Source organism: Ailuropoda melanoleuca, chromosome 8 (genome assembly GCF_002007445.2).
Source record: "Ailuropoda melanoleuca isolate Jingjing chromosome 8, ASM200744v2, whole genome shotgun sequence".
In the NCBI taxonomy this organism is placed as follows: domain Eukaryota; kingdom Metazoa; phylum Chordata; class Mammalia; order Carnivora; family Ursidae; genus Ailuropoda; species Ailuropoda melanoleuca.
The window spans coordinates 82,122,227-82,136,923 of record NC_048225.1 but is presented as its reverse complement, the minus strand read 5'-3'; the positions used below and the strand labels follow the sequence as shown (position 1 = coordinate 82,136,923).

General features: G+C 37.0%; 1 protein-coding gene across 3 annotated transcripts in view; it reads right to left on the bottom strand.

Annotated features, from left to right (window-relative positions):
* Positions 1-219: 219 nt before the first annotated feature.
* RALGPS2 (Ral GEF with PH domain and SH3 binding motif 2) overlaps positions 220-14,697 on the bottom strand; it is a 158,137-nt gene continuing 143,659 nt past the window's right edge. For all 3 annotated transcript variants that reach the window (XM_034666777.1, XM_034666778.1, XM_011220946.3), the window contains 3 exons: positions 10,736-10,841; positions 8,494-8,585; positions 220-5,822 (listed from right to left, as the gene is read on the bottom strand). In XM_034666777.1, the coding sequence (XP_034522668.1) occupies positions 5,793-5,822; positions 8,494-8,585; positions 10,736-10,841 (228 nt within the window). In that variant the 3' untranslated portion in view covers positions 220-5,792. The remainder of the gene's footprint in view (positions 5,823-8,493; positions 8,586-10,735; positions 10,842-14,697) is intronic.

Here is a 14,697-nt window from a genome sequence, read left to right as displayed (position 1 = left end):
ATCTGTCAGCATGCCAGAGCGCATCCTCGTCCCAGGACAGGGAAGAGCAACGAAGTGTACCCAGACAGAAGCTTCTGTACCCACAGAAACCTCGTCAACTAGTTTAGAATGAGAAAAAGATCACATTAGAGCACTGATTTAAAACTTAATGATAAAATGCATTTTAAAAGTTAATGATAAAAATGTAACTATGGCAACAAATCATCCCCACACAATCTGTATTTTTAAGTAATTTATTTCAGTAGAAATGTTTCAGAAAACTGTACTTAAATTCATTTTAAGTTAGCTTATGCAAACACACTGAAGATCTCACACTCACATGTGCATGTTAAACAGAAACAGAAAGCGAGAGAGGAACCAAGCTGCACATCGCTCAGGGAGGTCATAGTGCAACCCAGCGCTTCCTCACTAGAGTACCTCGAGTTAACTGGGCTAAAGAAGAATAAAAATGGCTTGTGTTTTCCTGTATATGACCATCAGTGGATGTTTACCCCCACAGATGTTTCTCTCCTTCAAATTCCACTGTGAAGGAGTTCCCCACCCTCTCCCCACACATACACACTTCAGTGGGCTGTGAAACAATACGTTTGTCAACAATTAAGATGTAGAAACTCTTGAAAAGTCTGGTGACTTATAACCAGCCACTGTGTCAGACCTGATAAATCAATAATTATTGGACTAGATTTGTGAATAGTCCTAATAGGTGATGACACCTTGAGGGGAAACTTAATATCTGTTACCTGATATCTAAAGCATAGGTAATATTTATGAAATTTTTAGCTGGTCTATTAAAAAAAAAGTGCAATCCTGTCAAAGCACTCTAACTATGCATTCTATTCCCTTAATTCCATCACCACTTTGCAGGCCAAAACGACTAGAAGCAAAATTTAAATTCCGCTAATCTCCAGGATCAGTCAACATTTCATTTGGCTTTAAAGACTATGTCTACTTCCCTATTCTGGAATACAACTAGCCCTTAAAAAATGTGAAAAATAGCATCTTGACTCAGTTGAACAACAGCAGTGTCAGATCTTGCAAGAGTCTCAGAGAAGCAAAATGTTTCCAAGTTTTGTTTTGACTAAGAAAGCTAGTGTAGTCTCTCAGCTTCCCTTTACATTTATATACTGGAATTGTTTTCACTTTCCTGCCATAATATTTCCAAGGAAACAATATCTGGTAGGTTAAATGACTGCCTGTTTGTTCTGAGTTTTATCTAAATATAAGAATGAAACAATCTAAATCTCATTTTTGGTCAAATCTCATTACAAGATTTCAGTAGCTTTAATAAGACCCCAACAAATCTTTCTGGCTGTAATGTGTTCCTTTAGGGGTTTTCTGAAAGGCCTTGTAATTAAATCGGTGCTCAAAACAACATCAACACCACAAAATAAAAATACACTCAGCTGGATGCTCTTCAAAGCTATTCTTAAAAGTGCTCGTCTAAAGGCTGATTTGGGTGGGTTTGTTTTTTATCTCCTGCCCTGGCAGGAGAGAAGCAGGGAGGGAGCCTGTCTAAAGAGACTCATGACCTCGGAGGCCTGCAACGACAACCTGGAGGCTATCTGCACAGACGCTCTTACACTTGCTGGGAGAAAGAGTAAGCTGGTGGAGAGAGGGCTAGCACACACTCCTGAAATTAGAGGAGTAAGAGGGCAAATGATTATTGTCATACTCGATGCCCTAAAATTGGTCTTCAAATTGTTAAGGCACTGACCAAATCTTCCCCACCCTACAACTTGAGATACCAGTGTAACGAAATTGCTTTCAGTAACTTTGTTTGCATGCACAGATCTTTCATCAGAATCCTCTAAATGGGAAAAAAAAAAAGTCACTTTAGTTACAAGCCATTTTTAGGGGAGCAAGACCAAAAAGGGCTTAGATCATTTTGAAAAGGTTGACTTCATGTGGAAAATAACCGTCATCAATGTGATTAAGTAACAATGTTTGTATCTCAAAGCGTAGAAAAAACAGAATACCACTCTGGCTGTAAAATCATAAATTTACTATGTTTGAAAAAAGTAGTACAAAAGGAGAGAGAAAATGAAAGCAAGCCCTAGAAGGTCACCAAAAAGGCCAGGCAAGCCTCACCACGTGCCCTGTATCATCTGCTCGTGCAACAGCAGCCCCACAGCTCCACCCCAGCCCAGGTGAGCTCGTCTTCACTTTCAAAAAGGGATCCAATGATTTCAAAAGCCTCTGAAGCAGAGGATTTCTTTTATCACAGATTATCTCTGTGAAGCAACGCTGCTCCCCCTTGTTGGCAGAAGAAGGTAATATGGTAGTTTAAAGACTGGGTGGAAAGGAATGTGCCTCAGAAAGCAAGAAGGAAATCAACAGTGGATATATTCTTTTCAACAGTTAATGGATGAAGTCTACTATTAGTATGGATTTCCAATTAATGCCTTAGAGTTTTGTGTTCAGTAGGAAAGGTGTATAGCTTATGGGTTTAAGCTCAGAAGACCACAGCTCAAGTCATGTGGCCAGGTAAATTCTGGTAATCCTGGGGCCCCCAGGTTCAACCAATCCGTGGAGTGTGTATACCACAGACAGCAGCCATTTCCCCCTCTGTAACAGCAGTGCTCCTTGGGCTTTTCTAGAAGTCATCTAAAGAGGAATAAAGCCACTTACAAAAACCTGGGAGTGAAGAACACCCTAACTCTTGACATATGGAAAGACCCAATCCCAAGACAGTCCACACAAAAGGTAGTGCGACAGTCATGGCATTTTCCACACAGAAAAACAAATCGTCCTTGAAGCACGTACCCAGGGAGAAAAAAAAATACTCAAATTGTTTGGATCCCTTTTTGTAATGTTTATACAAATAATATTTACATAGTGAAGAAAACGTTTATAGGAAGTTGTGTTTGATCAGTTCTCTTTCAATTCTTATAGTATGGAGATAATAATACCTCTGAAAAAATTAAGCGAATTCCAAACACAGAGGAGGGCATGAAACCAAAACTAGTGCTCTGAAGGTCATTATTATGCGGTTCTTTTTACAGTTTTATGTTAAAAACTGATGTTACTTCTGTATGAAAAATAAGCTTCCATGTTCAAATAAACTGTGAAATAAACGAGATGTGCCTCAAACTGTATTTTGGCTAGTATTACATACTACTACACCAGACCGTATAATATGCCAATATTTATGCTCTTCGTAAACTAGCTTAAATTTAAAATATAATGGAATTTCTAATGAGTTGCTCTTGGCTAGGAGAGAAACAAATGAGCTTAGTATTGATAGAGGATTCCAAGCTCTGAGTCACTAATTTACTAATTTATTAAGCATAAGCTTAATAAGAGGAAAAAAATTTTCATCTTCCTACTAATAAACTACCTAAATATTTAATATATTTTGGTGACCTATTTTCTTTGCTTGAATTGCTGTACCATTTGGTGAATTATAGATTAAAAATTCACCTACGCTATTTCAATTCGCTTCTCTCACTGGTTTCCATTTGTTTCAAATGCTAAAATAATCCTCAAAAGCAATGTCTTAACCTTTTGAATAGACAGATTTGAAGAGAGAAGAACAATGGCTACTTCTGCACAGCTGTGTTAAGAGTTTCGCTCAGTGAGAGGCCACAATTCTATATAGGGACTATTCACCAAATTTGAACACTATTCTTTCCCTGGGCAAGTACCCCTTAATGTTTAGAGCTGAAATATCAAACACATCTTCCAGTTTAGCTCTCTCTTTGGCAAAACTGTGTGATGTCAGGCTCTGACTTCCAGTTGCAAATCTCCCTAAATATGGTTAACCTAAAACGTACCTATTTTAGCTTATTTATGACAAACAAAACAATAATAAAAAATCCACAGGGTTCTCATCCACAGTTTTTTTTTAAAAAGCACATACACTGTTAAAAACACTTATTTCTGAAGAGAGATACACAAAGTAAGGAATTTAAAAAATGTAAAACAAAAGAAAGATGTGCAAGGTCTATGAAGTAATACTGCTGGCGATGCAGGTGGTCTGTGTACCCAACTTAAACTTGGGAGACCATTAATTGAAAAATCACTCAGCACAGGCAACATTTTGCCCTCTCCAGCCCATGTCACTTTCCACAAAACCAGAAATAATGGTGTTTCTAACTGTGCTATATGAGAAAAATATCTGGACTCTTAACATCCTTTCCAAAAGCTCTTCTACTTTCCTTTGGATAGACTTTTAGCTAATTATTCTGTGGACGATATCTTCTACTTAATATTTAAGTTTTATGGCTTCTAGATGATAAAAAACGCATGGAATTCACTAAAGAATGCAAATGTGAGAAATTCTATGTGAGGCCCAAAGTATTACAAGTTTATTGGAAGGGATCCTCAAAAAGCCTTTCTTACTTTGGGCCACTGATAAAATACAGGACGCCCCATAAGTTCTAACATCTAACGCATAGCCTTTGTTCAAGTGCCATTTTTTGAAACTCTAAGGCAGCTCATCTTTAACTTTTTTTTTTCTTTTTTGCAATTCGACATTTATCCTGGAAATTAAGCGCACCGTGGCACGGAAGAGCTCTCACGAACAGCTTGGTCAACTGCTGACAAAACAGAGTTTCATGGCCGGGACCTATAGTAAGTTTTCAGAAAAGTGTTTTGTAATAAAGGAAAGTTACATAGGAAGGAAAGTTTTGATACTTAAGATTCCCAGAATCTCAATCTTTCGCCTTTTTCCCTTTTAAAATTATTCTGTGTGCCTTATAATAAAATACATACACACATACAGATGTGGAAGCTCTTTTAAACAAATGTGATCCTGAATCTAGTGAACAAAAATAAGGAAAATGAGTAATAAAAAAAATTACTGGCATTGTATACATTAAACACTGTAAATGAAAATATTCTGAAGAAATACCAGTATGTCATCTTGACGACAAAAATCCCCAGTGACTGGTAGAAGGGATAATTCAATTAACTTGAAAAAAATATAATTACTGTAAAATCTAAGAAAAGTTTAGGTTGGGATTACAGTTCTTTCCTAAGCAGATCTGTGGTCCAACAACGAATTCATATGGAAGGCTAAATTCAAACCCAGTTAAAAACAACCATGTTTTCTGGAGCCCACCTGAAAAGACTGTCTGGATCAGGAACACTGAGCCTTCATGCCGCCTGCAGGACACGATGCTCCCCATACAGTACTAAATTTCCGAAGTTTAGTGTTAAAAAAAAAATCTCCCCTCATTCACAACCCCCACCCCCAATCCCACATGAACCCCTGCACGTCCCGCTGTGGACATGTCTAAATCCGAGACTTGCCGTGGGAGAGCCGGGGGGCTGCGGAGAAGCCCCCGGGCCGGCTACTGGGGGCATCCTCCTCACACAGCGCATCTTCACACCTCCGCTCAACACCAGCCCCTCACATAACCCATAAGAAATATGTTTTTCCTTTTTAAAGTGTATCTAAAAAAGGCGATTCCCCCCTCCAAAATTAGTACAAAGTTAAAAGAAATGCAAATTAGCTACGATCTACTCCAAGCACAGCACCGCCGGAAGATTCACACACACTATTTGGTGTTTCATGTTGGTTTTCCTTTCATTCTTTTAAGGCAGTGGTTTCCGCAGGTCAGTTCAGAGAAAAGAAGCGTGGTCCATGGCAGTTTGTTTGATAACTCCAATTTGTTCTCTGGGAATATCGCACTTCATTCCCTGAAATTCGTGCTTTTTTGGTTCAGAACTCCAAAGGCTGAGACGGAGCCGCTGGGCTCCTCCCGGCCCAGAACCGGCTCACAGCTGGCACCTTCATCAGCCTCGCTCTTACTTAGGGCAAGAGTTCACCTCGCTTCTCTCTTAGGCTTTTACTCAAAAGTCATCAAGTTTGTAGGAACCTTAAAAATATAAGCAGTACAAAACTGATAGTATTTAAAAGCTGCTTTCCAAAGTACGATTTCTTATCTTTCTTTGTCATTTTAAGCCCAGATATCTTTTTAAAAAAGGAATTTGACAGAAGGTACTGCAATCATTTATGAATAATGAATAAAATATGCTAGGACATTTTTGAGAAAATCACTGAGTTAATACTCTCTTTCCAGAAAATTGAACTGGAACAGGACAAAGGGTGGAGACGGTATCTTGTCTAACACAGGGCGCTCAGCAGATGTCTGCTGAGTGAGCAAATGAACGAGAAAAGACGGGTGGCTCTAGTTAGGGAGACACTCTGACAAACACACTTATCATCTATTTTCTCAGTATCTGCATTAACAGGAATTCCTACATGCATATTTTTAAATCCAGCACAGATAATTTTATAATGAACATTACTAAGAATTTCTTTGTGAAATCATCATGAAAGTAAGTATAAAAGAATAAAACTCATCGTTAGATAAATTCTGATCTGACACTTGGTGACTGAAAAATCAACAGGTTATATAATAGTCTGAGGCTTATGACTGGATCAAGTTTAATTTGATTCCTTATAGAAATCAACAATTAGAATGAAGTCCACATTGTAGTGAGGATAAATTCCACAATAATTCTTTGAAATATGAATATATTTTGTTTTTGGAAATCAGCTGATGAGTCCTCTAGTCAAGGACTAAAGAGGGTTTCACCATGTCAAAAAAACACTCTTAACCCTTACTATCTGTTTTCTAAAGTTGTGCTGGGGGAGATAGTCCCACTTCAGTGGTCATTTCTCTATCCGTTAAAACAGCTTAACAGCTATCACTTTAGGAATTTTTTTTCTGAAAACCTAGGATATTAAAAAAAAAAAAAAAAGGGAGGGGGAAGTCTCTTACACATGTCACCCTCTGAATGAAAAAATTCTTTAATACTACAATCATAACTGAATCATAAATCAAATATAATACAAATACTCAAGTGCTTAAAGTATAAATTCTCAGGTCTGGTTATAAGAAACCCACGTTTAAATAAAGTGTAAGTTCACTTCCTCCGAAGTTCCTTGAATATGATTTAAGGTATTGTACTTGAGTGAATCAGTCTTCTACTAAGAATTTTCACATTTCACAGATTCTATTGATACAGTTGCTACTCTACTCTGATTCTCCCCAGTACAGAGACAAACAAACAAATAAAACCCACTTATACACATTTGGTTGACTTGTTTCGCTGGAAGGTCTGCTTAATATAGTAAAAGAAATTGAACCTTTATGTTGGTAATGCATACACTGTCTAGATTCATCTTGAAATCTGAGATTTAAAAGAATGACACTTAATACTTTAAGCACACTTCAAGAATGTAAGTTGAGTTGCACGTAAGCGTAGTATGGGCAAAAGAAGGTCTGTTTCTTTCATTCTGTCCCAGACCCTAACTTGACAAAGGCAAGAAAGCAGTCTTTGTTCTATGGCATTTCATGTCCTTAATGGAAGGTGGTAAAAATGATACCAAATACCGCTATTAGTCTTTCATATACATATAAAATAAAAATTCTAAGAGAACAAAGCCTATTGTAACAATATTTAAAAAGAACGGTCCTAAAAGATAAAGACATTTACTTGTTTGACCCTGTATAGGTCATTTAGCACTTCTGAGATTTAGTTTCTTCCTTTATCAAGAAAGGGGTCCAACTTCGGTTCTGACAACACAGGGTGAAAAGTACCTTTAATAAGCGGTATAAACTTATATAGTGTATTATATCACTCAGAGTTAGCTACGGATAACACTTAACTGTACACTTCTGAATTTCAGTACCTGAAGTCAATGGTCTTCAAATATATTCAACTAAAAACTGGCCTACAAAAAGTCTACACGTATTTCCATAACTGCAATTATTTTACGTCTTTTCTACCGATTCGCGGCTCGACTTTAGATCTGAAACAGGGTTTGGGGAAAACACCACCATGGCTTCATTTCTCCTCTGCAGCTGAAAGCCTTTGAATTAGACCATCTTTGTTTCAGTGAAATAAAAACAAACAAATCCAAATGGCTTTGGGTTTCGCTGCAACCACAAGAACCCGTGTCAAGTTATTAACAGAATAAAGATGAATCAGGGTAAATTTTATTGAAGTGCCATCTAAGTTTTATCCCCCTCGGCTCTCCTTCTTTGCCTCTCACTATATCCTATGACACGGGCTACCGTTGCCTCTTTTGAACACTTGAAGCTCCTTCCACCTTCAGGAGCTTTGACCTTTCTGTGCCCTCCACCAGACCTCCGTTCCCCTTCATCTTCACACAGCTGTTCCTTCTTGTCACATTCATGTCTTTGGGGACATCTCTGCTGCTCACTCTTCTTTATTTAAAGTTGTGTCTACTCTCATCACTCTGTATCACATAATTCTATTTTGTTTTCCATATATATATGTATATATAGTTCTGTATACAGTTTTCAGCATTTGAAATTTTATTTTTTCATTATTTTATTGACTGTCTCCTCACTAAAATGTGGACTTTATACCTTGTTTACTGCTGCCAACAGGAGAAAGAATAGAAACAGTATCATTTTCCCTCTTCATTCATAAAATTAGTCTGCTTAATGCCCGTGGAACTCTTAAATACAGTCCCAAGGGAGGGGCCGTCCCACGCTGAGAGGCGCCACTCACCTGCTGTCTGTTGCTTTGGCAGGCCGCGCTCAAATGCTTAAACCACAGCATCGCGTTCATTCTGTTGCCAGCTTGAAACTTGTATGAGTTTCCTAAAGTTATTAAAAACAAGGGAAAAATAATAAAATTTTAAGGACTCTGACATATAATAATTCAGCCAGATAGCAAGGAGCAAAATAAAACGTGACTAAAATTCTCAGTTTCAGAATTCTCTGTCTCTAACCCTGATTTTCTAATACAAATTAAAAGAAGAGTTCCCTATGCTACATTCACATGCTATCATTTATTCAGAAAGTCACTGTTCTGCTGTTTCTGAATTGGAAGAGAAGTATTTTTGTCTCCTTAAATGTTTGTCAGAGGAAAGTATACCTAAATAAAAGAATTGTTTGGCTCCTCTAAGTATGTATGTAGGACTGAGAGTACAGAATATGTTAATATTAAGTTTTTACAGGCAAAACGCTTTAACACGTTTAACACTTAAACATTAGGTACATAAAGTGGTTAAGGATTAATTAGGTAACATCAATATCAACTATGCTTTTAGTTGTTAGTTATGTTTGCTGAAATGATCAGATTTCTGGGCCTACTGGGGGCTTTCTGGGAAAATCTGAAAAGTCACTTTCCTCTTTTAGAAAATTAGAAATTCATCTGTGTTGTGTATATTTAGAGCTTATGTTAACTAATTCAAGACTGATACAAAATAAATGTATCTTATATGATTGTATGTATCAAGGTGATAAACTGAAAAAAGAAAGGATTTATGTACCAAAGGCTGCCCTAAGTTGAGCTTTATTCCCTTTTATCATTGACCTGTTTTTATTTCCCAATTCGTAACGAATTCTGCTCTCTTCTTTATAACTGCCTTCAATGGCCCAAGCGCCCGACCTTTTTTAGACATTGATAGAGCTTTCCTTTGAGACTGGAACACTCAGAGAACTTTTGCACTTTCAGAAGCAACAGTTTCTTCACCAAATGTTTAATGTTAAATAATACTGTTTTACTTGCTGAACTCAGATGTGGACATTAGATTCATTTGAATCGAAGGCATATCTACAATTAAGCTGTCCAAAGCTGCCATTTATCTACTTTCTCCTCTCCCTCCAAAAGACCATTAGTCCAAATGTTACCAAAACCTTGGCTTCTTGGAAGTAGTTCTGTCAAGCTACACTAAGGAAATTAAAGAAAATAAAAAAATTTGTTAACTAAGCCAAATGAAAACGATCTCCTTAAAATATAATTTTATGAATAATGTCTTTGGGATTTGGGGGTTGGGGCAGGGACTTTGAATTCAGAATGCGGAGTAGGTAGTTCTTACTCTAAGTCAACCTATTTCATCTCAAAATGAGACATTTTGCTACTATTATTTTTTTTCCACATCCAACATATTTGCTTAAGTTTTCACTTAAAATGCTGTAATATCCTAAAAGCAGAATATCTGTTGATATAAAACACATTCTGAATGGAGGTCCAAATGTAACTGTACAGTCAGTAAGTAGAGTTTCAGTGGTGAGCGCTGCAGTGGAAGATTCTGGGCAGACAGGAAGGAATTTCCCATCTGGCTTCCTTTGAGGTGCTTGTCAACAGCTGGCAGGTGTCGTAAAGGAAGAACAGCAGTCACGTAAGGCTGTGTTCTGCCGGCCGCCTGTGGTCTCTGCTTAGAGATTCTACACGGCCCACCCGCCAACTTCTCTGATCCACTTAAAAAACTCCTCAACAGTCAACAATTTCATTCATAATTTCATTCATAAGTCTCTCTCAGTATTGTTAAGCAAAGAATTAATTATTAATTATACTTATTTGGAAAGTGACATGAGTTAAACAACCAATTAACTTAGTTAAAAATAAAGGAATAAAAATCATTTAGAGGAAACCTCTGCCACATTCAGAACTTAAGAATAGCAATTTATTTCAGGGTATGAACGGAGGGGTACTACAATACATAGCAAATGCCTGAGATTTTAAAGTAACTGCTTCTACAGTTCCCTCCTTCCCTCCCTCTCTGCCTGGGTCTTAGCTCCCTAAGGATTACTTGGGCTTTTAATTTCAAGTTTATGCCCATGCAGCAAAATAAATATACTTATAATAGATACTGATACCAAAAATATTGATATCATTACTATACACTATGTGACAAAACTACATAAACATGTTCCTGGTCAAGTACTCCAGTTAAACTATGTCTGGACCAACTGAATGTTATGTACACTCAGTACCTTAAACCCTACACATTCTCATGATTCACCTTTCTCCGAGTCAGTCAGCAAGAAGAGATCTGGGTGTTCTGGGTCATCGGCCATCATCACCATCCATCCTACCACAGATACGTTCTTATTTGATGTTGATTTGAACTGAGATATAAAAAGATCATTAATGGAAACGCAAAATTTATGGCTCATCCTAAGCGAAAATTAAGGATAAGCGTATTTTCAGTTTCTCCCATGAGAGATAAGATTTGTGACTTCATGTTGGTTGAGTCGGCTCATAGCTTTTTACTTACTACGAAATTTCATTTAGGAATGCCCGCTTTAGATAGTCTCCTACTTGTCAGATCCTTCCTAGCTTCAACTCTTCATCAAAACCTAACTGTCCGAGGCTCAATTCCCAAAAAAGCACGATCTGTTGCTGGATCTGATATATTCGTCTCTGTGGTTTTTTTCTGTTCCTTACTATGCTGCCCCAAACCCCTTCCCTTATTAGGAAACACATCTGTATTTTAATAGAGGTGTTATCTTTTTTTACCCAGCTTTATTGAGATATAATTAACATATAACATAGCATAAATTTAAAGTATATAATGTAATGGGGGTATTACCTGAAACCTGATGATTTACTAAACCACCAGTGCTTTCAATTTTTTTTTTTTTTTTAAAGTGGGCATGGAGCCCAACCTGGGGTTGGACTCATGACCCTGGGATCAAGACTGAGCTGAAATCAAGAGCCGGGATGCTCAACTGACTGAGCCACCCTGGTGACCCAGACAATTCTTAACAATATATTCTCACTTGTACTTCTCAAAAAATAAAAGGTATTCTTAGTATGCTTGTACTTTCTATTCTTCGTTTTTTAAAGTTATACTTGAAATAAATGTAATGGAAAAAAAGGGCTATTAGAAAAGAACAGAAAATTAAGGTTAATTTCATTTGTGACCATAAATGAAAAAATATTAGGTAAAATATTGGAAAAAGCCAATAGGGGCGCCTGGGTAGTGCAGCTGGTTGAGTGTCTGACACTTGGTTTTTGCTCAGGTTGTGATCTCATGGTTGTGAGATGGAGCCCCGTGCTGGGTTCCATGCTCAGCATAGAGGCTGCTTGAGATTCTTTCTCTCCCTGTGCCCCTCCTGCTCCTGCTCTCTTTCGCTCTCTTAAAAAAAAAAAAAAAAAAAGCTGATATATGATGACCAATCTGGATTTATCCAAGGAATGTTAGGTTGGTTTAATGTTAGAAATCAAACAATGCAAAATTGGGTTTATTTCAAGAAAGCAAAACTAATCTGGGTTTATTCCAAGAAAGCAAGATTAGTTCAACTTTAGAACAATTATTTTTTTTAACTTTAGAAAAATTATTAAACTAAATCACCATATTAACAGATTAAAAAAGAAAAAAAATACATTCAACTCGGTTTACCCAATAAGCTTTTGCAAAAACATAATGTGTACTTGTGATAGACTAGGAATAGAAGGGAACTTTCTAATTCAATAAAGAGTATCCACCAATCAAACAAACAAAACCTACACAAAAACCAAACCAAAATAAAGCAGGAAAGACCAAAAAAATAAAATAAAAAAAAAATCCCCAAATCAAAACCCTGCAGCACACACTCTCAAGGGTAAAATGCTAAAAACATTTCAAAATCAGTATCAAGACAAGGATGCCCATCATTGCTACTTCCATTCAACACAGAATTTGAAGACCTAGTCAGCTTAATAGGATAATAAAAAGGAAATAAAAGGTATATGAGTAAGGAAGAAATAAAATTGCCATTACTCACAGATGATAATATCGACAAAGAAAATCCACTAAAATCTACCAAAGTAATAAGAATCATGAGCAAGGACACTTGGTAAAGATCAGTATGAAAATCAATTGTAATTCTATACACGAGAAACGTAAAAGTCATTTGTAAGAGAGGTACCTAGCAATACATGCGACAAAAGATACACAGAAGTAGAACCGATTAAAGGCATCCAAGAAGACATAAATCAATGAAGAAATACCATGAGATGTTTGCTTTGTAAATATGTCAATTCTCCCTAAGTTGATTTATACAGACTCAGTGTCATTTCAATAAAAATTTCAGTAGGGTTTTACAGAACTTGAGAAGCTGATTCTAAAATTTATATACAAGAGCAAAGGAGCAGAAATAGCCAGTACGCTCTTGAGAACAAGTAGTCAGGACCTGCCCTGACACACAACAAGGCTCATAAAGCTACAGTAATTGAGACCATGGGCCACAGGACAGGGACAGACAGGGCAACGGAAGTCAAGAGAGCAATCTGGGCGTAGAGATGTAAATTCATATGACAAGAGTGGATTCCACAGACCGATGAAGGAAGAATGAACTGTTTGCTAAATGATGCCAGGAAAACTGGTTATCCACGCAGAAAACACATGGAAACAAAGGTCTGCCCTTTCTCTATGCATTTACACCAAAGGCTTTTTTGGTGCTGTTGGTTTTCATATACAGCTGACCCTTGAACAACATGGGTTTGAACTACGCAGGTCTATTTAAAAATGCGGCTTTTTCTGGATACATTACAGTAAGTATATTTTTTTCTTATGATTTTCTTAACATTTTTTCTAGCTTACTTTATTGTGAGAATATATCATATAATACATATAATATACAAAATATGTCAACCGACTGTTTATGTTATTGGTAAACCTTTTGATCAAAAGGCTATTGGTAGTTAAGTTTTTGGGGAGTTAAACGTTATACACAGATTTTTAACTGCACAGGTGTGGGAGGCAGGTGGGGTAGGTGCCTCTAACCTCATTGTTCAAGGGTCCATTGTACTAATGGGGGCATATCTGTACTCTCATTTGCAGTTTTCAGTACCTCCTTATTGATAAGTATTTTGAGTCTTTACAGATTTCTATTATAAACGCTACAGGAATATTCTTCTACAGGTATCTTCGTGCATTTGTTCAAGAATTTCCACAGGACAGATTCTCAGATAAGGAATCACTGGTTATTACTGAGTTAAATACAGACTAGGACTGCCCACCACAAAAACAATACCAATTTAAATTTCTGCAAATAATGGATAATAGTCCATGTTTCCCCACACCATGGCCAATGCTCTATTAACAATCTTCAAAATTTTTGCCTAATAGCAAAAAAGGGCATCTTCTTTAACCTGCATTTTCGATCCCTAATAAGGTTGGTCATCTTTTCATGTTTATTAGCCACTTATATTTCATCTTCTATTTATCTCCTCTTTCCCTTTTTCTAATGTCCTGTTTTATCCCCACTGAGCTGTGACAAGTCTTCAGTTTTGTTACAGATTTCTTTTCAGGCTTGGTCTTGGTCTTTAAAAATTTAACTAATCTAACAGTATTTATTCACTCTCTACAATACAGTGATGGGTTCAAACACACCTGCAAAATTTTTTTTTTTTACAATAAATAAACTTCCATTAAAAAATATTTTTCCAGTGAATGTTTTCATTTTAAAACATCCAAAAAGGGGCTCCTGGGTGGCTCAGTCAGTTAAGTGTCTGCCTTTGGCTCAGGTCATGATCGAGCCCTGTGTTGGGCTCCCTGCTCAGCAGGAAGTCTGCTTCTCCCTCTGCCTCTGCCCTTCCCCACCTTCATCCCCACTTGTGCTCTCTCTCTCAAATAAATAAATAAATAAATAAAATCTTGAAAAAAAAAATCCAAAAATATAGACATAACAGGAGTCCCCTCTTCACTCTCTCCACTTATTATTCTACCCTGCCAAGCCGATTCTGTTCCTCTTAGGCAAAAAAAAATGTATAGAGAGTAATACAACTTATAGGTTTGTAGGCTTCCAGATTTCCTTCTCCTGCATTTATAGACATATACAAACAGGTATATTTTCATTAGTCATTTTTTTCCCCTTCAGCTTTTAATTTTGAAAGGTTGAAACTACAAAGTTGCAAGGATGCCACACTGGTACCCATGAATCTACATTTTGTGCATTTTCTTGATCTTTTAGAACTGCAGACATCATAAAACTGAGT